The 25892-nt window shown below is 43.1% G+C and overlaps 1 protein-coding gene across 7 annotated transcripts in view; it reads left to right on the plus strand.

The window, feature by feature from the left end:
* Positions 1 to 23362, plus strand: part of ccny (cyclin Y) — a 37134-nt gene extending 13772 nt beyond the window's left edge. For 2 of the 7 annotated variants that reach the window (XM_076761382.1, XM_076761383.1), the window contains exons 3-13: positions 8709 to 8783; positions 9851 to 9871; positions 11342 to 11376; positions 11497 to 11520; positions 11994 to 12094; positions 12215 to 12250; positions 12545 to 12602; positions 12966 to 13085; positions 15947 to 16113; positions 18266 to 18428; positions 19506 to 23362. In XM_076761382.1, coding sequence (XP_076617497.1) covers positions 8709 to 8783; positions 9851 to 9871; positions 11342 to 11376; positions 11497 to 11520; positions 11994 to 12094; positions 12215 to 12250; positions 12545 to 12602; positions 12966 to 13085; positions 15947 to 16113; positions 18266 to 18428; positions 19506 to 19622 — 917 coding nt within the window. In that variant the 3' untranslated portion in view covers positions 19623 to 23362. Of the gene's footprint in view, positions 1 to 8708; positions 8796 to 9850; positions 9872 to 11341; positions 11377 to 11496; positions 11521 to 11993; positions 12095 to 12214; positions 12251 to 12544; positions 12603 to 12965; positions 13086 to 15946; positions 16114 to 18265; positions 18429 to 19505 lie in introns of all 7 variants that reach the window. The other 5 variants (XR_013079381.1, XM_076761385.1, XM_076761384.1 and 2 more) reach the window with 5 other exon arrangements.
* The last annotated feature ends 2530 nt before the right edge of the window (positions 23363 to 25892 follow it).

A 25892-nucleotide genomic window follows, 5' to 3' on the forward strand; every position in this document is an offset into this window, starting at 1 on the left:
TGTCATCCAGTGTGCACTGTTCATAGACTGATGGATGCCGTGACTCTGCTCTGTGCATTTATGTCTGGGAGAGTGTGCATGTGTACCGGGCTACATGTGTCTGATTATAAGGACACATCACCTGTTTTAAAGTCGTGGTATTCCTCAACATATTTGAGAGCAAGGCTTGCTTGTTTATTCTTCTCCTCACCTAGGTTCTTTTCTTCTATGCTGTTTTAGCAAACTGTTACAGTCAACACAGTCCCTGAACCCAGAACAGTGCAGCAGAGCTCTTTCAGTCACCAACCTGGAGTGTTTTTTTTAAGTTTTTAAGTTAAACTTGCCTGATTTATTGGCAAAGTAGACTGTCAGTCCTCTCCAAACCGTGCTCTTTGATTAGTCCACTTTTCATATTCCTCAGGGAAGTCAATAGATATGTATACTGTGATACACGTGATCATGGATTTCCAGTCATAATCGCTTTCTTTTGGTCTAAATCATTTTATTTCTGTTTTTTGTCCCATTCCTCACCTTTGTCATTCACCCTCCACTGGAAAGGATGACTTCCTCTCTCTGCTAGTAGGTCAATGTGTGATGATGTGCATGTGGAGTAAGAAGACTGCAGTGCATTGTGTACTAGTGTTCTGTTCTGTGCTGTACAGTGCCACTGCATCATCAAGCACAATAAGAGTCAGCTGCAATTACAGTGTAGTGTACAAGCAGGTGGGAGAGGCAGAGAAAGATAGAGCAACAGAGAGAAAGAAAAAGGACAGCGAGCCCGTCTTTGCCTTTGATGGGCCTGCCTTTCAAGCCAGCGTTGCCTAGTTACAGTGAGCAGAGGATGCAGGCATGGGAGGGGAGAGAAAGTGGGAGGGTGGGTTTATGGCTGTCAGCTGGGTGAAGAGTAAATGAGTCCCCTCCATGCCCATGGACTCTTTAGCCCCCAACATCCCCAGCTTACTTCAATGTCTCACTCTTACTCTCTGTTCTCTCTCTGTCTCTCTCTCTTTGTCGTACAGATAGTAAAGTAAACATTCTTGGATTTTGGTCCGTCGGTTGACAAAGCAAGACATCTGAAGACGTCACCTTGGAAATTATAACGCATTTTATAGACACAAGAATTTAGAAGACAAATAATCAACAGATTAATCGATAATGAAAATAATCAGTAGTTTTTTTGCCCAAATTACATCTCTCATCAAATGATATGCGACATTGCAAGAAAGTCAGATTTTATCAGAGCAACACATGACTTGCACCTTCATGGTTATGCATGTTTGTGAAAGCGCTGTGATGTTTCTGCTGTGCTCTTCACAGAGATCTCTTGTTAATCAAACAGTGTTTCCGCCACTGTGCTCCCTTTTCACTTGACAGTTCTGTCTGTGGCTCTGTTTTCATTTGTCGCTTCACCCATTGTCTGCTCGTGCAAACTCACCATTTCGTCTTCTGTGTTCCGAATAAGCTGTTGTTTCCGCTGAAGAAATGCAAGACTTTTTTTTTTTATATGGAAAAACTCTGGATGATCAGAGCGGCAAATGTTAAAGGCTTCCACTTTTAAGTTAGCCAATTGTAAGACTCAATGTCATTAAGGACTCCTCAGTTTTTATTCATGGACAGATGGAAGCGTAATAGCTGATGCTGCATACCATTACATTAAACTAAACTGTTAGACTTAAGTGCCTGGAAAAAAATATGAGCTACTGGCCTTGCCAAATGAAATGTCGATAACTATTGGAGTGCAGCCGCTCTGTCCTTGCCTCTGCAACATCTTTTTTTTTATCTCCATCTGTCTGTCCAGGGCTCGAGACTGCGACCAAAATGGTCGCATATGCGACCTTTTTTTCAGAGTTTGCGAGTAAGAATTTCATCTGGTCGCGTTCGTGCGAGCGCATCAGTTTTATGGCTCCGTGTTAGACATTGTGGTTGAAAGTCGTCCTTTTTTTCACTGGTTTAGTTAGCCGCCTCCACCTGCACTCTCTCCTGTTGAGACAGCGCCGTCGCGTGCACGTAAGTCGTCACGTACACGCGCAGCGCACAGAACTTCAAGACACCAAGACTAGCGTTTCGCTATTCTCAAAAATGAAGCGGTCTATTGCTGATTTTTTCCAAAAACTAAATAAGGAGAGAGAGGAGGAGACTGGTGGTTAGGTAGAGCCAGCAAAAGGTGCCGAATCAGACGGTAGGCCTACTGTTGATGAGGAGGACAGGGAGAGACCGGCCGAGCAGCAGGTAAAAAAAAAAAAAAAAAGTACTGCTTTCAACCACAATGGTTGACACAGTACCCGTGGTTGCGGTACGAAGGGGGAACTACGTTGTGTGTCTGGTGTCAACAGTGTGGCCCATCTCTTGCAGGCAACACTAAATTTGTTACGGGGTCGACACAGTTTAAGCTGGAAACTGTGAAGTTACACAACGACAGCATAAAACACAAAACCTGTCGGGACCAACGCATCACCCGAAACACTGAGCCCCTCCCGATTTTTTTTCAGCGGATGGATGAGAGTAATCGCTCAACAGAAGAGAACGAAATGGTCATTAAGTTTAACACTGCCTATAACATAGCGAAAGAGGAACTCCCGTTCACACAATTCAAATCCCAGATCGCACTGATGAAAAAAAACGGGCTGAATGTGAACCCAACCTATGCCAATGACAAGGCATGTGCCCAGTTCATAGGAAAATCATGTGCTGGTGCGACCAACTGAGAAAGTTGGTCGCACCAGTGCTACCAGTGGAAAAGTTAGTGTAGAGCCCTGCTGTCCTTGCAGCATCATTCACTGCTGCCTCTTTTGTCCCCTTAGCATGTCAACATTGCATTTAGCTTGTACTGTCATTGGGAAAAATTTCTTCTCTCTTTACTCCTCTTCCCTACCCTGGGCTTTTCCAATTTCAGTGTCACCTAATTACAGCAATCTGTCAAGTGTAAGAGTAATCAGCAGCAGTGCTCCACATCCAACGCATGAGTGTGCATAAACCAGGTGAAACTCGATGGCCAGGGAGTGCCACTGTAACCGATCAATTTGATGGAGTGTAGACACTGTTTGGATGCATTCATGTAGTCCTCCCAACACAGAGCTGTAAGGCTCTACTTTGTTGTAGTTCCTCCCAAGGTCTCTCCTCATGTGAGTGCAGGATGTCTTCCCCCCTCAGAACAGGACGTAGCTGTGCAGGCAGACAGGAGGTGTGGTTTGTGTTTGGTCATGCATCCGTGAGACACTGACCTTCCATTGATGGATTTGTGTGCGTGTGAGGAGCGGTGGGAGGAGGGTCCTGATGTTCTGAATTGTGACGCTATTTTTTTTTTCATGCACACGAGTCATGCTAGTGCCGAGGCTATGGGTGGCAGTGTCAGCTGGTCCATGACTTTGATCCAGACTACAATATCTCAACTATTGGATTGATTGTATGAAATTTTGTGATCCATTTACTTTCCATACAGTGCCATCATCAGGTTAACATTTTCATTGATTTGGCTTTATGACCTAATTCCTGCAAAACACTACTGATTTCCCCACCAGCCTCAGCTGCACTTTGTCTTTGCTGCTGCTCAGCAATGTATGCTTGCTGAATATTAGCATGTTAGCATTGTCACTGTGATCCTTTTGTTAGATCTGCCTTGTTTTAAACAGAGGAGAGACCAATTCTATTCCAGGTACAACTTAGAAATCAGTTCAGGCCTGATTTTCCACTCCTGAACTGACCAAAAGTGGAAGGACTTTTGAGCTCTGTGAAAACTTGACTGGCTTTCCTCTCTTCTTCAGTTTGTTCCGCTTACCGGCAGTGTTCACTGCTTTTTGACTGGCACCGAGTATTCTTGACATCTTCAAAAACAAAAAAGCATTTCACTCACGTGGCTCAGCAACACTTCCTACACTCGATGTCAGGCCACGGTGGCTTTTGACTTACTATTGACTGCTTTCACTTATTGTAGTCTTCTACACCTACAGTATGCCTCTGAAGTGATGGAAACAAAATGTCTGCTGAAGCCACTGGAGTGGGAATATGTTTTCAGCTACTTCGTTTGAAATTTCCGACTCATTCCCCTCCATCTACTTGTCCCTGTTGGCTTTCCTTTGATAAAAGCTCAGCTCTTTTTCTCCGATGAGTCCACACCACTGTGCTGAGTTCGGCAGATGTCGGCAATCAATGATACACGCTGAGGGCTGTTTTAAGCTGTTAGGAAGAGCTGTGATGATGCTGCTGAGGGTTGGTTCCATTGTTATGTGTGTTCATGTCTGTGTGTAGAGAAGGCTAAAAGGAGGATCATTAAACATTAGTTCATTAACTTGGTTTCCCGTTGATTTAGTCTCTCTAACAACCTTTAACCCTGCCTGTCTGACTTTTAGAAAACTGGATTTTGCCAAATCAGACTCCAGAAATGAAGTGGCAGCACATTAAACAACTCATTTTTTCGTGTTTGATTTACTGTTTCTTCCGTACAGAAAAGATTTCCTGACTGAAGTGTGAACAGATGGGATATTAAGGTGTTTCTCCGCATTAAAATCTTACCAATGCAGCTTTAACTTGCTTAAATCACACACACGGTTCAAATGAAAACACAGTGGCTGCAACACAAATATCATACTTTGACAGAAGCGCAGGGTTCATGCCACAACAGAACTCATTATAACTTGAGTCCAAGCCTCCTTTGTGCTCTGTAAAATGTGAGAGCCACTTAACTGTCAACATCTGCCCTCTGTCTTACATCCAGAGCCGATACCTTATTCACTAACAATGCCCACTGAGCATGTTAACGGCTGCGTCTTTGATCTATCACTTTCCCTCTTTCTCACATTACAAGACTCCCACCTACTCAGGGGCAACTCACAGTAGCATGTGATGCAGCAGTCTTAAAGTTTGTGATAAGCGTCAGATGAAAACTGCTCCTAACAGCGCTCTGTTTTACACCAGAGAGCAGATGGATGAGGTTCAAGGTGAGCTGCTTGCTTTGCCCCATTTGCCTCACAAACCTTAGATTACATCCCACAGAGGGTCGAACCCGAGACTGAGATTTTAGGATCCCAAATCAGCACACATCAGTGGTCGAACCGCACGGCATCATTTCAAAGAGCAACAAAACAGCCTGAATTGAAGTTACAAAAATAGTGTCCAGCGTCACACGAACTACAACCATGCAACACAGTGTTCCTTTCCACCAGTCTATTTTCAAACAGCAGTTACATCGTGTGCTCTTTTCTCAAACACTCCCATTACAAGATGTGCTGTGTGCTTCTTATCTTAACCATGTGGGCGTACTGTTTGATAGCACGCTGCTGACAGCCGGGTGGTGCCGTGCTGCGCCATCTGGATCCCCTCAGGCTGGCACCTCAGCAGGGCAGCCAAAAACCAGCAAAGGGCCTTCCTGTCGGGGCTGATGTTGCAACCCGAAGCCACCCTCATAACAGGGTCAGAGGACAGGCAGGCGCGGTGCCAGCTAACCGCTAACCACAGTAATACAGATATTCCTGTTCACAATGTCAATACTGGCAGTGTGAAAGGCATCTGTTTCCTCTCGTCCTGCAGGTGTTTGCAGCTCATTGAGGTGCAGGTTTTGTTTTGTTTTTTTCTTTGCGTCAACCAGCTCAGTCTTCAGTGAGCGCAGTGTTTGAATGAATGAGCAGGATGTACAGTTTTTATTATATACAGTATGAAATGTAATTCACCGTTCAGCTGACAGCTGGCTCTGACCAACACTGAGTAAAAAAATTGCCAATGTATTAATGAGGACTGGATAAAATCCTTTGTCATGCATCATGTCATTTTCTATTGCGGTATAGTAAGTGTTCTGGAAAATCAACCGAGATGCTTTTTATGGAGGGGAATATCTGGTCGATCCTTCAAATTACTTACCTACCAAATCACAGTACTTCACATTTATGCGTGAATCAGAGCTCACTGATTTACAACATTGTCCACAATAACCTAATACAACCAGAAATATTAAAAATAAGCTACCTTAGTGTGAATCTCCAATGGCTGACACATTTATATCATCTCACAGTAGATTTATGTCATCATATCCCCCAATCCCACCCTCATTTATTAGTGTGTGGTTGTATAGTCTTACTGTTGCTGACAAGCCCAGGTGATGGATTTCCTTCACTTTGAAAGGCAGAAGTGCCTTCATACGGTATATTAGGGGGGAGCTGTGAGTAATTGCTGCTTTAGTGTCCATCCTCTTTTGGTTTTGTCCTCCACCTTTCTATACGTGTTTTCTTTATGGTTACTGCAGGAGTGTAAATGGTGGAACTTAAAAAACATGCCTGGTTTAAGTCCACACACTGACCTATTCCCTCCACTCTTTGTTCAGCTCACCTCCCTAACAATGCGTAACCGCCACCCCCTACTTCATTTCCTCTCCTCCGCTTCCTGAAACGCAGGAAGGTGGGTGCTTTCGTCTACCCCAGGTTGGAGAAAGGGAGAAAACTGGGGAGGGTGGAACCACGCCAAAGGTCGCCGACACCAACCACTCAGGGAGACACTCCCTGGGTCTGTGGACAGTCAGCTTCCTGTGTTAAAAATGTGACATCACCGGAAAAACCAGTTTTGCTTTCTAATGAATTTCTGCGCGGTTTCAAAGTTTCTTATCACACAAAACACAATGGCGGCTTTCGGAGGTTATTTGTGACGGACGTGTTGCAGATGTATATGTGTGTGCACTGCATCATCATTAATCCACCTTCAGTTCTCCTTCGCTGCTCTTTGCTTCTTCCCACACACCCATCTTTTATTCAGCACCGTGTGTCACCACTTCCTCCCACATCATGCCACTGTGTGTGTGTGTGTGTGTGTGTGTGTGTGTGTGTGTATCCTTTGAGACTCTTCAAGTGGCTCTCAGGCACAAAAAGACAGTAGTTCAAAAGAGTTTGGACACAATAGCAGTGGCTTGCATCCATAACCTGCAGAGCACTGAAAGTGGCTCTGATCTGAGGTATGCTCTGTTATCTATCTCTGTTATCAGAGTCTGTTTTAATGGTAGATTTAAAGTGAATGCTCAACCGCGCTCATTTCCACAAGGTTTCATGCTGAAGCTGGCTGCATACTGACCTTTTCTTCTTCACTTCCTCTCCTCTCATTTCCCACAGTTTCTCCTCACCCTTGCTCTCATCTCTTATATTCTCTTTTCATTTCCTCCTCCTCGCTTCCCCTCCCAAGTCCATTTTCTTTTATCATTTTCTCTCTTTTCTCTCCCTGTCAATCATTTTTCAAATCTGTCCCTCTCATCACTTCATTTTCTACTCTCTTTTTCTTTTCGCCCTTTTCTCTCTCATTATCAGCCTGTCACTCTTCTTCTGTCTCTCTGTCTCTTGGCATCTGTTTTCTCTCTATTAGTCTGTCTGGGTGTTGCTCTCTTCTGACCCTTCCTGCTTCACTTACATCATCCAAGAAATCAGGAAGCTGCTAATGGGGTCACCACCCAAACTTGTTTTTTTAGTGTCAAGTTTTTAGTATTACATCTATTAACCTAGACCGGAATATGATAATGATCATAATCTCATGTTGACAAATAATTTATCCGAGGTTGTTCAGGATATTAAATCAATTCACCTGACCGCCATAAAATTAAAGCAGCCTTGGAGTTATAATACCGATCCACTGTTCAAACAAGTCTGTTTCACTAGACAAGGCCATGAACATAAGGACTGCAGGCTTAGAATACAGTAGAAGAATGAATCAAATCCACACTCTTCTTTGTAAATGTCTTCTTTATAATTTATCGATAAAATTCATGTTTCTGCCTGTGGGACTTAATCGGGGCAAAGAACTAGGACACAAAATTGATACTGATATATTCAGTGGTTTTACGGAGCAGCCATCTGCCAGGCAACAGTGTCTGCAGCTGCTTCTGGTTTGACACATACATGTGCAACAGGGGACGATGTTGACAGCAAATAGTGGAAAGGTAATCTTGTAAATGAGAATACGTCTTTTTTTGGCTCTGGGAACTTCCTTTTTACAGCCGTTAAGCACACTTCCACTCTGTTGAACACCAGTTAGCCAGAAGCAGTCACGCTCTCTGTAGCCATCAGGCGTTTCACATGTTTGATATAAAGAATGTATTTGTCAAATGACGTCATCAGAAAATCAAATGATTAAGATAATGGAGTCTCAGCACCTCTCGACACCTTGTGACGGAGAGCGCCTGGTGGCAGACGTAGTAGCTGTGCCAGCAGCAGTCAGCGTCAGAGTTCATCAGCTCACTGAAAGATCTTCTTCTGGTGATTTATTCTCATTTCTGTTGCCGACTGCTGTCCTTTGTGGTGGCTGATCCTTGGTTGTATGTGTGTACAGACAATGATCTGGAACGCAAATCTATACCTTTCTGCTGTGTTTGCGTAGCACATCGATTTACAAACCGCCGTTTACACAGCGCTGCAGCAGCTACAGATTGTTTTTTCTTTTCACTTCAGTGCATTACAAGAGAGGTGGCTAACCCCTAAAGCCAGTCCCATGCATTTAACCTGAGAAGGAAAGGTTTCAGCTCTCAGTGTTTCGTAGTCGTTCTGCTAAAGCATCACAGCCTTGTGTTCATTGCATGCTGTTACTAAGCTCTTGAAGATTACGGCTCATTTTGTCGAAGTAAAATTGGCTTTGTGCCAGAAGTGTGTCCTGGTTGTCATGTGTTTCAAATGGTATACAAATCAGTTTGGAATGTAATTTCTCTTGAAATTAAATCTCTAATTTGAATGCAGCTTGTAAGACCAATGTTCTCTTTGCTCCTTTTTCAGATCTGCCCATGGAGTACAATCCCTCAGATCATCCGCGGGCCAGCACCATCTTCCTCAGCAAGTCACAGACTGATGGTGAGCATGACTGTGAGCGCCCAGCATTTCTCCTACATTATACTTTATCGTCAGGTATCTACAACAGTGGCAGGACTGGCGAAAGTAGGGCCAAATAGTTTATAGGGGACTGTTGGTTAGAGTGTTGAAAACTTGCAAGGTGACTGCAAGAGCTGGGCTAAAATGTTATTGTCATTGCTTTTTTGACCCTAGAAACCTGCATAAACATATGAATTTATTGTGTGTATTTTTTGTTTATTCTCCACGTTACATCACCTCTCCCAACTCCCTCAGGGCCCCTGTCCCCAGCAATCCTTACTTCACAGTGTGGCCCTCAAATGCTCTGTGTGCCTTTTAACCCTTCATGTTAACTGTATGTTTTTATCAATTGCCACCGGTCCTCAAAAATGTGGCATCTGCTGAGAGAAGTCTTTCAAAGAGCAGCGTTTCCATAAGTGGCAGATTGCACTTTAAGCGGCCTGCAAACCTTATTTCAAGAGTGTCTCTGTGTTTCAAACTGCAAGACAAACGAGGACATATGCTGCCTGCTTTGTGGGGAAGCAAGCTGTTTCAATGATGCAAGGATTGTTATATAATGTTATACCAGCTGCCTTTATCTCCGACTTTTTGAGATATACTGGGTGTTTTGATCATGTCTATTGGGCAGAGAGACTGATCCTCTGGACCCGTCAGAGTGACAGTAATGCATTTTAATCAACTGAAATGTGATGAAGTTGGTTTCTCAGATTACTTTTCAGTTCAGCTGTAATCTCTTTACTTTGATGATAAGAGGCTTAATATTGTTTCATTTGCACACACTGGAGAAAAGCTGGTTCAGCTGAAGAGCTTGTAGCCTGAAGGCTGGTGCATGTATTGATCTGATATTAGGGGCTGATCTTTTATTAGCCTAATCAAGCTCTTGTGTGAATGTCTGCTGCCCTGTTTTCTCAACATATTATACATAAATATCAGTACAGGACACCACACAATGGGCGAATCTTCACTCTCCAGCCTTTATTTAACTACAGCCCATTGTGCATATGTGTCATAAACAAACATAGAGACAACTTGGACTTTGTGTTTTTCAGTTGCTGTGCCCAACAAGAGAGGTAAGCCTGTATGTGTCTGGTCTCATCGGGCAGGTAGCATTATGCTTACTGTGTGTTTGGGCTCTGACCTTTCATGTGGTGACAAGCTTTATTGTATCCTTGTTCTTGATCTGTATCTCATGTGCCTTCACTGCTGAGCTGCTGATACCATTCTGTGTGTGTGTGTGTGTGTGTGTGTGTGTGTGTGTGTGTGTGTGTGTGTGTCTATGCACATGTGCATGTTGGCCTATAGGATGCACCTGTATGAATAGGGCTGCATAGTGTTATTCTACAAAACGTGTTTGGGTGACTGAAATGACACGTCAACCAGTCATTTTCCTCTTCAGCATTGCTTCAGAAAGCTTTACTACAGAGGAGGTGTGAATGAAATCAAAGTTAGGATTCAACCAGCTCATCATTTAGAGTAAGATTTCATGTGTCAGTGGTGATGTGCAGATAAAATGACAACATCTTCTTTCTTATTATTTCATAACTCAATCAAAAATCACTGCGGTCAGAATTGTGATCTAGTTTTTTTCCCCCTTTATTAAAACATGCAGCCCTAATGAAGACTTAAGAGCCTGCTGCTTTTTGCTAGAAAGCAGAGCATCCAGTCACAACTGCCCACAGGGGAAAAAGAAAACATGTGCATCAGAGTGTGAGTGTGTGTGACAGAGAGGTGAGAGACAGACAGTGCAGGGATGAGAGGCGCCAGACAGCTCACTACATCACTGTGTGTGTGTGTGTGTGTGTGTGTGTGTGTGTGTGTGTGTGTGTGTGTGTGTGTGTGCGTGTGTGTGTGTGCGTGTGTGTGTGTGATGCTGCACTCTGCATTTGCTCCAGTTTGCTTTGCCAGCAATCTTTTTCCCCTTGTGTGTTCTCCTGCATAAGAGCAAACACATACACATATGGACACACATGGATACACAAATAGGCACAGCTCTGACACACAACTCTGTGTGTGTGTGTGTGTGTGTGTGTGTGTGTGTGTGTGTGTGTGTATTTTAGGTCACACATTCAGTAAAGTGAGCTCTATGAAACTAACAAATTGTCATGTCCATTAAACAGAATTAGCTTGACAAATGAAAACAGACTAAGTCAAATGACATTGTCCTCTTGAATAAAACTGTCACTAAGCTTGATTTAATTTGGACTCGTGTAGGACAAAATGATGAATGGATTAAGTAATTTGCTCACACTCGTTCCCACACATTAAAACACAATTTCCAATGTATCAACAGAGAAAATCCATTTACTGGGTTTGAAATATTCTTTCCTCATACCACTGAATGCTGTTTGCAAAAACCGCTATGCTTTGCTTAATGTAGTGTGGGATAATTAAAGAAAAAAAAAAAATCCATAATGATAGGTGACTTACAAACCCTGGATGGATGCTGCTCCCTGTCTGTGAGGGTTGTGTACTGCACCCATGCTGAGCTTGACGTGTGTGTTGCTACCTCACAGCATCTGTTCTCTCATCTTCCTTTTCAGTTCGAGAAAAACGGAAGAGCCTTTACATCAACCATGTAAGTATGAGTAGGACGTTGTGGAGCCCATTAAGTTGCTTTATTTTTTGGAAGAGTGATACAAATGTGAATACGATAAACATGCAAATAGTGATTTTAATGTCTTGGTTTTTTTGCAAGTTCACGCACATTTCGGAGAACAAGGTAAAGTACTCAAAATTACCCTTTAAACAACCCAAGCCTTTTATCATTGTCCCTCCTCCTCAAACCGCACAGATTCCACTTATAGTCTTAGTTGTGTGTGTGTGTACTGAAAGATGTAGTCGAATGTCCTTGTGTAGATGTAGTAGTAGCAACAGGTCCATCACACTGTGGTAGTGTGTGCCAGAAGAAATGCTTTGAACAAAATGAGCCAATTCAAAGGAAGTTCATCACTTAGAAGAAGTTTGGGGCTTCTGTAAAGATGCTCGCCACCATAAATGTCATCCCCGCATGCAACCATATCAGGTGCTGACAGAGGACAGACAGAATTAGTTTGTGGGCTTACAGGTGCCCTACTTTCCATGACTGCCTGTCAGCAGGCCTTTTGGCTGGTCTGAGTATCACTGAGATAGAGATTGACGTGCATGTGTGTGTCTGTCTGTATGTGTGTGTGTGTGCACGTGTGCGAACTCCAGCATCATCCAGGCCCAGTGAGACGGAAGTACAGCTCATGCTCCACCATATTCCTTGATGACAGCACTGTCAGTCAGCCCAACCTCAAATACACCATCAAATGGTAACTACAGAACAGTTTATCGCATTATCTGATATTTAATCTCACATTGAGGAAATTCTCTACATACTATATATAAACTACATGCTTAAACTCTTTAATGTCCTTTTTTTTGTCTTACAGCGTAGCCCTCGCAATATACTACCACATAAAGAACAGGTATGATAACAGCTGTGATTGCAGAGAATTTTTTGTCAGTTTTCTTGGATTTAAAATTCTCATTTACGTATGAATGAAATCTGACTTCGAACAAATCTGACAGAAGAAAAATTTAGGACAAGAATAAGAAAATGAATTTCATGTAGCACAGCCGTTTGAAGTGCGCATAAATGGCTTATTGCGCAGATAGTGTCAGGAGGATGACGTCGTTTTTTTAAATGAAATAAGTTGCATGCCATCTGCTTTTTATCTCTATCATAATCTGACTTTCCTCCTATCTGTTTGTTATTCCAGAGATGTCGACGGAAGAATGTTGTTGGACATTTTCGATGAGAAGCTGCATCCGCTCTCGGTAAGGCCTTAACTGAAGATAAATTTCCATTAAGCGCAAGCTGTAGAGCTATCAGGATTCATCAGTGAGACAAACCACACAAGCTGATCAACAGCAAACAGACCCACATGGATGAAATAAGGGGAAATCTGTCTGGTAATCCCAGGAGCCATCTGGATCATTCACACGTATTTTCACTTCTGTTGTTTTGTTTAACAATTGCAGGGTTTCAATCCAAAAACTTACATAAGCACTCTGCCTGATGCTCCACATATCCAAAACCTACAAGGCACACTAGCAAAAGTCTTTGTAAACAGCTTGTGTTTCCATTTTGGTTGACAGTCAGTTCAAATCTTCACTCTCGTGTCGCTTCTTCTCTTCTAGAAGTCGGAGATTCCTCCTGATTACGACAAACACGACCCTGAGCAGAAACAGATCTACCGCTTTGTCAGGACGCTGTTCAGCGCAGCACAGCTCACCGCTGAGTGTGCCATAGTCACACTGGTAAGTGTGTGTGTGTGTGTGTGTATTTCAGTGCTGACACCAGGAGGTAGTGTTGCTGCCTGGTTCTGCTTCTGCGCTCTCTCAGGTCATGTTGCCGTCCTTACACTCTTGTCTCTCATTTATATTTGAACCTCGTTTCTTCCTCTTGAGCCATATGAGATACTCAGTATATCCTCTGGAGATTGTGTATCCAAAATGAAAATTGGAAGTTAAAGCAAGATCAGTTTGATCTGTGCAATTTCCTCTCAGAATTACTTTGGTGTGAAGTACATCTGTGCCTGTAGCGAGGGTATAATTGGTGCTATAGTGTACATTAGATTCTCTCCCCAAGACATCTGCACTGCTCACCTGTATTAAAAATGTAAAAAAAAAAAGACGGCTTAACTCCCCCTTCTTTATGTCACACCCCCATGTTTCTGAGCAGAAACATGTCTTTCCACACGTTGTCACATTGCCCGACGTGTGTGTCCCTGGAGACAGGGTTAAGAAGTGCGGGGAAGTGCAGGGTTAATATTACTGGCCTGGTGGCCTAGTATTGAGTTACTCAGCGTCCTGACAGATGAACACATGTGTGAAGTGCATGTAGGGTGGGTGCGTGAGCCCTTGTGTCAGTAAAAGGAAGCAAGTCTTTATGCATGTACAGCGGTACTCTGACAAAAATGTGTCAATGTGCACACACAGACACAGCACAGTCTGACACATGGCCAGTCCCCCAGAGGTACAGTCTGGCATGCCATCAGTAATTGAGTTGCTGGTGGTTATGGGAGCTAGCTTCGCTGACACAGCTAAGTTTATGCAGTGGAGTTGAGAGGGAAGCCGGGCGTCTTTCTTCCCTTCCCAGTCATTACAGCACAGGATAGGAAAGTGAAGGCTTCTTCAGGGGATGGGGAAGACAGAGAATTTGTTTTACTAGTTAGTTTAAATGAGAAACACCATATCTTCAACTGTGTAGTAGTTGAAAACAACCGCCCATGAGTGGTGGTCATTAATTGATTCCTCAGTTTAACTGAGCGAACCACCAGTGCTTGATGCTTTAGCTTCCCATTGTTATGAATAATAGATGTGATGTGGCATTCTCTTATCAGAGAAGGGTTACCTTTTAAAATGTGAGAGTAGTGTGTTGTTTAATCAGCATTAGACATTTTCTGATGGCAACATTTAATCCAATCAGAGTGTAAGGTTAGTTGAACCTTGAGCTCCATGGAGACCAGTCTCTCTGTTTAGTACCAAACCTCATCTGTGACACTGGCCAGAGAATCACAAAATGAAATCATTTGGGTTCAGTTTGGTCGCACGGGGCTACTGTCTGCCAACCATGCTACGTTGTGCTTGTTTGTATAGTTTTCTCTCTCTGCAGTTGCATTCATATCGCTCAGCATGTGGCCTGGCTCTCATTTCACGCGGGCTTTCGTCAGTTCTGTTTGCTGCCTGCTGCCAGATGAGTGTATATGTGGTGTCTGTTGGCAGGCTCTGGGCCACAACAGGGATAGGTTAGCATTGCCTGCAGGCACTAAGCCCAGCCCAGCATGACTTGTCCAATTAGCCACCTGAGCTGTGCTAGTGAGCAAGTCAAACAAGGCTGCAAACTATGTCCCCCTTCTCTCTGCCTCTCTGTTTGTCTGAACCACGAGATGCCATTATATATCTAGTAATTAAATGGGAATAATCTTCATGGAACAGATGATTGCCTACTTTCCAACAGTCTTCCAGGAAACTTTTCCGGTTTTAAGTCACATCATTCTGACAGTTGTTCCACTGTGCAGTTGAATGGACTGTATACCAAAATTCAGCATCTCTGCAAACCAGAATTCTTTTTTTGTCAGACTTGTCATCTGAGATGACAAGTTTTCAAAGCTTTAAGCTTCTGTAACTGGTCTCTTGTCAGAATGGTGAAAGTTGCTGGAACAAGAATAAGATTTATCATTTGTGTCTCATATCTGTCATATCTGTTACAAACTAAGGTAGACAGTAGAATATTGAAGTTAAATAGTTATTAGCATAAAAAGCACCGAGTCCATACTGAAAACTGAAGCTGAATCAAAATTTTAAGATAAAAAAAACCCAAAGTACAAAAAGGAGAAAAATAAAAATGACTTGCATATGATTGCATACTTATTACAGAGAGAGGATGCTTCATACTTCACATGCATTGTACTATTTGTGAGTGTGCAGTCGGAGATAAATGAGCTTTGATGAGAAAACTATTAGGTATATTGTAGCTTCCATTAGCGAGCTAGACATGTAGTTGTCTCCATGCAGCTGATCGCTGCAGCTTTCATGCTGGACAACGACTGTAAAATCAAATAGAATACATTCTGTCTTTCTAACAAAGTGACGATCAACGGATCAGAAGAGTCACTTTCAGTACAAGTATTTGTACTTGTGAGGGATACGTGCCTGCAGGCTCAGTTTGCTTTGTGATCTGTAGATGGTGGGATTTCTACCTACTGTAAAAGAGAGAGAGAGAGAGAGAGAGAGAGAGAGAGAGAAATGGCTGGGGGGGGGGGGGCAGAGAGATGGAGTGTTTTGATCCACACACATATATATATTTTAATGAACGTGCTCCAGGGGAAGCTGGATATCATCAGCCTCTGACATGTTGTTATTGTGGATTTTACCTGGAGGAGGAGTAGGCAGAAGACTGCAGAACAGGAAAGCAGCGAGCTAACTCTGCAAATGAATGCAGACCGAGAGAGCAGAGGCTAATTAACACAGAAACAAATGGCAGAACGTGCACAATTGCACAAGTACTGGATAATACATCGATACCTAATTTGTTTTATTGTTGTTAAAATGTTCAGTATATGGAAGAAAAGGCAGAATCCACTAGAAAACTTACATGTGACATGTCTTTGTCTAAGGTGTATTTGGAGAGGCTCCTGACCTACGCTGAGATCGACATTTGCCCTGCCAACTGGAAACGCATCGTGTTAGGAGCCATTCTCCTGGCATCTAAGGTTTGGGACGACCAGGCTGTCTGGAATGTCGACTACTGCCAAATTCTCAAGGATATCACTGTGGAGGACATGTGAGTTGCTGGACACGCACACAAAAGAGCACATTTTACTGATCGGCAAGTAGTCAGAAGTGCACATTAATGCAATGCACACACAACAGATAGCACCTCATTCCAGTAATAATAGTCCTATAAGGACTGAGAAAATATCTGTTTTAATGGTGGACAGAAATTTTCCTGGCCAGAAATGTGCTGCACAACAGGTGCATAGTTGGAAACTTGGTGGTATTAGGAGAAATACAGTATCACTTAGTTTGGAATTAGCTGGCATCACCAATCGCTTCTTCTCCTTTCCTCTGGAAGCAGTGCTCTGTGCTACACTGCTGCAGTGATCTTATGACTGAGAGAACATTTCCAAATATACCACACCATGGTTTAAATAGAATTGGCATGGGAGCACATACTGTAGAATACTTTCTTGCATCGTTTGTTCCACAGTGTAAAAAACTCAGTGAGACTCAGCTAATTGATTCGTCAGATAATTGTCTCAGCTCTCCTGACACTGCTAGGTGTACAGTCTCAGCCATTCTTATTCACAGTTGCTCTTAAGTACTTTACCTGTCCACACTCCCATTCAGGGTTGTTCCATGCTGAGAGTAGTCTGTTTTGGGGGGTCAGTCTGGGTTCAGGAGGTGTTGAGAGTCACATGTATGGTGGTCTGGACATGTTTGGAGCGACCTCTGCCCGATCTGTCTGACACCCTTCACTGTCTTTTGTTATGGCTCTTGGATTTGTCCCAGAAAAGCAGTGATACACATGGTTGACTCAGTTAAATAAAGCTCAGCCATATGATGAAGAATTGTCACCTAATAAGATGTTGTCCACCCTTTGTTAGAGCAAGATTTATGCATGCACCAGTAGTGCTATAGCAGGAAGCAAAGGCAATGTCTGAAGCATTAGATTGAATATCTTCAGCGTTGAACCTTAGATTGTATGGAATGGCTTTATCTTAAGACGACGCCATCTTCAGGTACAAAGTAAACCATTGTCGCCATGTGTAATACAGGGAAGAAGCATCTTGAGCATTAGGACCCACCTCTCTCTCCTATGTACCACATCCGTCTCAAGTCCACAGGAATCTTGGCTGGCTTATTCTGAGGGGGAACACGATGCTGCAGACGTGTCGCCACTGCTGCAACCTCTGACCTCTGCTGTATTCACACTGCTCTGCACCAGTGGCTGTGTATTCCTGTCCTCGGGCTCAGATTTTACAGAGCGGTGACTGTAATCCACCTGTTTGGGACTCTCTACAGTGAGAGGAGCCCAGCATGTGTGGGTCTGCTGTACTCTCATATGGCAATCTACCAGACAGTGAGTCAGTGCTTGACCAGAGATTTCCTCAGAAGATCAGTTTAAGCCCATGCTCGGGAACCTGGCCGGCTGAATTCCCCTTTCCACCCCCCCATCAGACTGTGAAATAACTGCAGGGGAGTCTGGGAGGAATTATGAGGAGCGGAGAAACGCAAAAAGAAACAGATGAGAATAGCTGAATGAGTGCCACGGCGGGATAAAAAGAAGCAGCATTATTAGGCAGAGTTTGGCTACAGCAGAGTCTAAATTTAGCTCGTCTGTTGCTGCATGCCTGTAAATGTGCGTGGGTGGGGAACAAAGACTGGGAAGTAGAGATTGATAGTGCTTCTTATGCAGGTTACAATGCAGAATGAATCGGTCATGACTGAAGACAAACAGATGAAAGCAGCTGTCATGGCGCTGCAGAGGGGATCACAGAGCTGTGCAGCATGAGGCGATGCATGCATGACAATAGCATTTTCAAGATGTGGGATTAATAGTCTTTTTTACACATAATGCTCAGAGCCCTTTTGCTTAGATATCACTCGTTTTGAGGATGAGGAAAGGCTTATGTTTGGTGGGTGTACTGGGGATTAACTTGGTGGATGTGTATTGGCAGTGTACATGTGAAAATAACACCCACCGTCTGTGTGAGGTGATGGATTTACCAGGATGGTCTCATGTGTGCTCTTTCTCTAGTCTGTTTGTCTCCTCTTCAGCGTCTCTGTACAGAATTTTCCTCCGGACTGACAGTTCTGTTTCTGCGATCCAACTTTATTTCAATCTCAACTATGTGGGGTTCCCAGCTAAATATCCGATTTGTTTAGTTTGTCACACCTCTGGACTCACCCATCCTCTCTCTCTCTGACAAAAGGAACGAGCTGGAGCGTCAGTTTCTGGAGCTGCTGCAGTTCAACATCAACGTGCCGTCCAGCGTCTATGCCAAGTATTACTTTGACCTGCGCTCACTGGCTGAAGCCAACAACCTCAGCTTCCCCCTGGAACCCCTCAGCAGGGACAAGGCCCAGAAACTAGAGGTGGGTAGCACACACACACACATACACACACACACACACACACACACACACACACATGCAAACGAAATGGATTTTTGAAAATAAGATGAAAATCTTGAAATCCAAACCCATGTTATTGCGGCCTGAAGATGTGGAATACAGTGAACCGAGGCCAGTCCGCTAATTAGCATTTTGAGGTGCCTCGGCTCCACACGCATGCACACAGACTGTAGATCATCTGCTGGGTGAAGGACGGGGTGTGGGGCTGTGTTGTTGAGTAATTAGCTTCACTGCCTCAACATCTGCTTCTTCCTGCCTTCTTGCTTTACTGCGGTTAGTGTTTGAAATCTCAGCAGCACTCAGTGATGATCGGATGATGTTGGCAGATGCGTCCTTTTTTTTTTCCCCTGTCCAAAAGATTCTCAGTTTGACCAAAATAGATCTTGTCAAAGCCTTAGTATTATGCATGATGTTTCACAGATATGGCTTACTTACACTGAATGGATCAGAGCATTTGTTAATGTTATTAGTTCACCTATGATAAGTCAGAATGCCGGCTGTGAAAATGGTGCATATATTTGCTCTGTACTTGTGTTATTGGACTAATGTACTAGATAAATACTTGATTTATGCAAGTAGAAATAAGTCTGCGTTTGTGTGATGTCTCAAAACTCTATCGACCAATTAGAACGACAAGGAGCCACACTAACAGGTGCAACAAGAGAGCGAGAGAGCGAGATGCCAATCAAGCCCAGTTTGTACACTCCCACACAGTCCCGAGAAGAGGCTTAATCACACAACATGAAAGTGAAAACACCTCTGTGGGTGGACTGCGGATGTGTAGGGGGAAGCAGAATTTTATACTTTTGGTTTTTAGATGTAAATGAACATTTTTGCTTTATTTATTTCATGTTTTATGGTGGAATCACGTTGTCTTCAGACTGTTGATTGCCCTCAGATCATGTTGTGAAAGCTCAGATCTGGTTATTTTTAGGTGACGGTGCTCTTGTGTTTTGTTGAGATTGTCGCCTCAGTCACTCTCAATAAACCAAAGGGTAGGCTTTGTCTCTCATTTGTGTCTCATGTTGTGACTTTCAGGCCATCTCACGGTTGTGTGATGACAAATACAAGGACTTGAGGAAACAAGCCAAGAAGCGGTCGGTGAGCGCAGACAACCTGACGGTGGTGCGGTGGTGTCCGGCCATCATTTCCTAACACTGGCCGCCTGACGCACGGAGATACACCTGTCAGACGTACTGTACTCTATTACTGCCTGGTGAGAAGGCAAACCAGGTGGGCAGCAGTCCTGTGGATCAGTCGGGCTGTCTGGAATACACACACACACACACACACACCCCCCTCACACACACACAATCTAGCACTTTTCTAAGTGCGATTGCACCCTCTCTGGTTTTTGTACATAAAAGAAGTCCCACTGGCTGCCTGCACTGAACCAAACAGCTGAGCTGAACCAAACTCAAGTGTGTGAGTGAAAGTTGCCGGGATGAAGGCCTGAAGAAAAGAAGAGGCCAAACAGAAACACCGCTGGCAATGTGAGAGACTGTGTGAAGGTGGGAAAAGAAGAACAAGCTTCATGCGAAACGTGACAGATGACGGCGGCAGCAGCGTTCCATAATTCCCTCTGAGGTCGACGGAGGGAGGCCGTGTACATTCCTTTGATTTGAATCTTCTGCTTCGGTTTCTTAGCTGAAGCGTGAGATGATTTTTTTTGACAGCTTACAGGCACATTTTTAATTGCTCAATTCCTCAGTTTGTGTCTGTGTTTTGTTGGTGTTTCTCTGTCGTTTTGCATTCCCATCCAGCAGAAACCTCTGCTGGCAGATCCAAGCATACACAAAGGAAAGACGCGTACATTCCGGCGTTCACTTGAGTGTACAGTTTATATAATTGACTGGACTACATATCATTCGCCCTCCTCGACAAACTATTCCACCGCGTATTCATTTATGTACATGTGTACATTGTAGCCATCTAAATGAAGCTGTCATTCAGAGAGCCAAGCAAGCTCAAGGGCGCTTTTACAGGACCTGGGAAATCAACTCCTTCAACAGAACAGTTTCTCTTACAGCGAGGCCATCCAGCCACCGTTCAAATACAGCTGTTCACCTGAAGCAATATCCATGCATTGCTTTGTTGTCGCGATTAAATACGATGAAGCATGCGTACTTGGGAGAGGACGGACTGGAGGACAGTGGGCCACTACGCAGCCAGATGTGAGACATACTGTAGAGCTTATGTTGTACTTACTTCACTGCCATTGTCCTGACCTGTGGTGCCTGTAATAAGCTAGTTTAACACTTCTCCCCTTTCTACTGGAGGAATAGAACAAATAACTGAAGTATTTTTTTTTTTTTCTTTAACATTTTGTATAGTTCCTCCAGCTTACAAAGAAACAGCACAAATGAAATATGGACATCTAGGAGCCACTAAAAGCATGATTCTTCAGGGTTTGTTTTCTGTTGTTTTGGAGAGGACCGAAATGAATGAAAAAGCATTAAGTGACAATTCAAACTCTGCTTATAAAAAGGTAGATTGTATACATTTTGCTAAATTGTCTCTGTACAGTGTAAATACAGCGCAAGTGTGCAAAATCTGTAGACTGAGGTCGTACTGTAAAAAAAACAGAAACATGTTAGAATATTTATATTGGGTCGGTTTTTACTGGACGTGAGCGGGACGGTAAAGATGTTTGATTCCTTGATCCTATGACAAATCAAGTAAAGGCAAAGATTAAGTATTAAGATTTAAATGGGAGACGCCACTTAATATTTTTTGTCTGTTTTGTTGTTACAATGTTTTCACACTGCAGAAAATGCCAAGATTTCTGTATTACATACTATTTGTGGTATAATACAAGACAATTCAGGCTTATTTTATGACTTGTAATCATTTTTTAAGATTTTTTTTTTAAGCCTATCTTGTGGAAGATTTGCCAGATGAGTGATGATGCTTATTTTTTATGGAGCCCTGTAACTGACAAAATGTAGTAAAGGTTTACCAGCGAGTCGGAAATGGCGTCTTAAGTGAATTTATCAATAAATAGTATTGTCCATTGTTTAAGTAAATTAGTGTATAAAGCTTTGTCCTTCCTCCTCCAGTCGGTTGGTATGAAAGCCTTTTTTTTTTTTCATTGCACTGCTGCGAATGGCCACTGGGACAAATTGGCTGGAGTGATGCTGTTGTGTCAGCCCGTTAAATACGTCCGTGATTCAGCCACTTGATGTTTCAGTTAAGCTTTGATAGCCACACTGTTGTCTTGATTACGGAGGAAAAATAGGGAACAGAGAAATGATTAACTGTGTGCCGAGACTAAATCCAGAAATGAGTTGGTGAAAGATAAGTAGACGAGAAAAATAAATAAGATTTAATTTAGATCGACTGATTGGTAGTGAAGGATCAATATAAATAGCTTTCTGCTTTGTTACCGTCTGAAAAGACTGCAGCTTTATACTTATTTTTATTTCACATAACAATATTATTTATTGATGGATTCAGTCCTGTCTGACCTTTTTGACAACCTTTTAGAAAACTTGTCATTCAGGGCTGTGTATCTTGCTTTTACTGGAAATAAGTGAATGTTTTTTTTTTCATGAACAAATCACTTCCTGGTTTGCTCTTTTCTTGACATTTCTTCAGTCAGGAATGCAAAAATGTCCATGGCTGTAGTCGAGGCTAAAGGTGTGAAAGAACTGAGTTTAATTGGCTCAAAGGTTCGAGTCTTCAAATTTGAATGGGTCGATAAAAGCGTGAATCAACGCTTCTATTAGATAAATTTAATAATAGTGTTGTCTTAAGGTCAGCTGGACTCACATTTTCCTCCACTACATTCCTGAAATGGGCAGTAAACTGTTTTAAAAGTTTCATGACGTAACGTGAAAATGTCTGAAAAAGGCACAAAAACAGCTTTATTAGATGCGTTTTTCTTCATAGGTCAGAAAAAGGTCTAAATTCAAATGTGCCACGTGCACCCTCCTTCAGTACTCTCGGTTATTTTGTGCATTTCATTGGCAACTTCCACGTCTGAGAATTACCTTCTGTTGTTTGTCAAGCTACTGGAGAATAAGTCAGTCAGTCAGGTCAGTGAGATTTCCAACTGTGAGCAGCAGGTGTGAGGAGGGACAGAACCGTACCAAAGTCGTGGAGAAATGAAGGACGATGGCGTTGGGCGTGTTGCTCAGCCTTCATGCACATGAAGTACATGGGAAGGCGTCGGGAGTCGGGAAGAGAACGGTTGATTTGCATTGTGCTCTGACAGAGTGGAACATAAAGTGCAACATGTAGTAATGTTACTGGAGTTGCTGTCGTGAGTTCAAACTCTTAGAGGTGTTCAAAGATTGTATATGCTATTTATTGTATGTGTGTGTGTGCGCGCAAACAGCCCTGTCTGGTGCTTTCTAGACCCAGAAGTAAGCGCTGATGCCATGTGGTCAACTGTGGTGAGTCCTGAGGTGGGAAATCATGTCTGACGGCAGAGACCTTGGGCCCGTGGTGTTCTGTCGGATGGTTACTAGGTGTGTGTCATAGCCTTGTGCACTGAACTCTACCTCTGCATAGAGTTTTACTTTTCTCTTAAGTTTTCTTCCTCTCTCCAACGACAGTTTTTGGATTTCACATATTCAGCTTTGATCATGACGATCTCCCGCGCTAACATCAGTCAACTGCTGTAGCTGTGACCATTTACTTTTTTTTTTTTTTTTTTGTCATCGATTGATCTTTTCAACAAGTTGTACTGTATTCTGTCGTTACTGTCGGTGTATTCTTTTCTTTTTCGATCATGAGGTTCATGTTCTCAGTTTGCCAAACTCACATCTCTCTCTGCGTTCTCTCTTCTTCTCTGTATGTTTTCAACTATGATTTATGGAACTGCTCCCAACCCTTCTCTTCCGAAGCAATGTTTAGAAAACCCTGTGCAAGAATTAAACTTTAAAATGTTGGAATAAGCCCTGTGTATGTCTTTTGTTTAATCTAAAGGATCAGTTCACCCAAAGTGGAAGAGTTAATAGCAGCAGACACGCGTCACTCATGGTGAGTGAGATAACAATGCTAACTCAATATTTCCATATGTACTTTATTGTACCACCGATGTGACCCAGCTGGGTTCCTTCTCCCAGAAAGAACCATTTAAATGGTTTAGAGCAAGTGGTAATGCAGAGATTACACTCTGCCATGTTGTCACTGAGGGACACATTTAATCCTCCGTATTAGCCCTGATTTGCATTTCAATCGCTGCTCTGGTAATTGCCATACAAGTCAATTCAATGCAGCAAAGAGGTGCTGTGAGCTTTAGAGAGAGCAATTGCAAAACATCTCTCATGAGCTACATCAAACACTTCCTTTTGAAATACTGTACACAGACACAAAACCAAACCTTTGAAACCACATCTCTTGGTTTAATGAGCCCCCCCAATCTGTCATCTTTTGTTGTGCTGTCACTTTACTTCCGTGAAGTCCAGCTTCACTCTCTATGCAACGTGGTCTCGAGTGAGGACGTGTCACTCCACACCATCGTCACTCAGACGATAGCGACTAACTTCTTAGTCTTGCTCAATGTACAAAATAAAGGGAAGTTTTGAAACTATTTTACCGCTAGCCATATTGATTTTGATAAATTGCTACCAATTCACACCTCCAACAGACATGGAGCAATATAAACTGTGTTTAGGTCTCCACCAAAACATGCTGCACTGTGCTAACCAGATATCAGCTAACTGTGTGTCTCCCTGTTTGGTGCTGGATAGGCAGCATTCAGTGTATTTCACCAATTGTTCATATAAAATATCATTTAGTGCAACTCTAACATGATGAAATGTGCGATCATTAAGAGGGTGAAATTCGGACTTAAGCTCATGACTGTTCTATAAATTTGTTTTCTGTATGATTTCAACATTTCTATAGTCAAAATCGCTAAATTTACACATTTCCTGTTCAAGTACGTGGAAGGGTACCATGCTTCGGTGCCTGCTGCTCGAGGAGGGCCTTTCTGTGTGGAGTTTGCATGTTCTCCCCGTGTTCACCTGGGGTATCCTCCGTAAAATATACCCCCACTAAAAACATGCAAGAAGATCACCATCTGACCAATGGTGACACAAGGAACTGGGTCCCCGGGTGCCAGTTGGATGGCAGCCCACCGCTCCTGGTCTGCCGCGGAGGAAGGACGACCAGGATGGGTTAAAGGCGGAAGTTAAATTTCACCTCGTGTGCCGTGTGTGTGACAAATAAAGGGGAATGTCTCCCCCCGATTCTCTCTTAAGGGTGAGGTGATGCAGTGATGAGCTGTACCGTACTGATGGGTGGCAGTGCTGAGCTCCATCAACTCATTGCACGTCGCTGCGTGCTCTCCTATGCAGAGGGCGACAGTGAGTGTTCAATTTTAATTAAAAAAAGAGAGATCAGCAAAAAAAAAAAAAAATTCAAATTTAAAAAAATCGAATTTGACCTTATATTAAATATTCTTTTGTTTTTCTTGCTATCATATTGTTGAACAGTGTGGAATTGATTAAAGCATAATTAAAAGCTTTTAAAACAACTAAATGTTTCAATTAAGGTCAAATTTGAAATATATTTTTTACATCCGACTCCAGAGGAGTCAGTGCCTCACCAGTCATGAACCTCACCTCACGTCACTGGTTGGGATGTTTGTGTCACACCTGTGCATTGATACAAGGGACAGGCTTTTAAAGCACTAACAGAAGCTCATCTTATGATTATGCTAATCCCCCCCATTGCTAATGCGGAAATGAGGAACAACTGTAGGATCAGGTGGATAATCAGCTAATGACTGAGGCGAGAAATCTCTCAGGTAGAAGCTTCTGGACAGGTGGGGAATGGCAGCATGGAGATGGCACTGGTTTCTGCAGCTGGAGTCAAAGGGGAAATGGAGGAGGGTGAAAAGCGTTCTTTTGGTAAGTTTTGCCAATATGGCCTCAAACACAGCCACAAACGGCATTCGCAGTCTATTACAGACATAGTCATCCATGATCTGAAGGGCAGATATTCCTTCCTGAAATGTCTTTGTGTGTGGCTGCAGGTCATCTGCTCCACCAGTCAAAGTGAAAACAGGTTCGACTCATTATGCTGTGATCAGTAAGCGGGCACTTTCAAGTAGCAGAGGGAAGTTTAAAACTGTTCAAAAACTGTTGCCATATTAAATTTGGTGTACTTAAGTGGGAGCTTGTGTGTGCCAATAGCCGACTTTACATGCTGATGTTGCTGTAACTGACTGTCTGAAATCAGTTAGGGTTGGAATAGTCGTACCTGTTTCACTCACATTGTGCTTACCTGAGTAGATGGTACATTCCACTTTAATGAGGCTGCAGAGGGCACAGTGCCAGTCATCCTCTTCCTCACATAGTTTTATATTTTGAATTATTTGTTCGTGAATAGAAACGGCACAAGCCCTGAGCTGTCCTCCGGTTCCCTGAACTAGCTCACTAATAGTGCCTGTCACTCCTCTGTATTGGGAGT

This window comes from Chaetodon auriga, chromosome 21 (assembly GCF_051107435.1).
Source record: "Chaetodon auriga isolate fChaAug3 chromosome 21, fChaAug3.hap1, whole genome shotgun sequence".
In the NCBI taxonomy this organism is placed as follows: Eukaryota; Metazoa; Chordata; class Actinopteri; order Chaetodontiformes; family Chaetodontidae; genus Chaetodon; species Chaetodon auriga.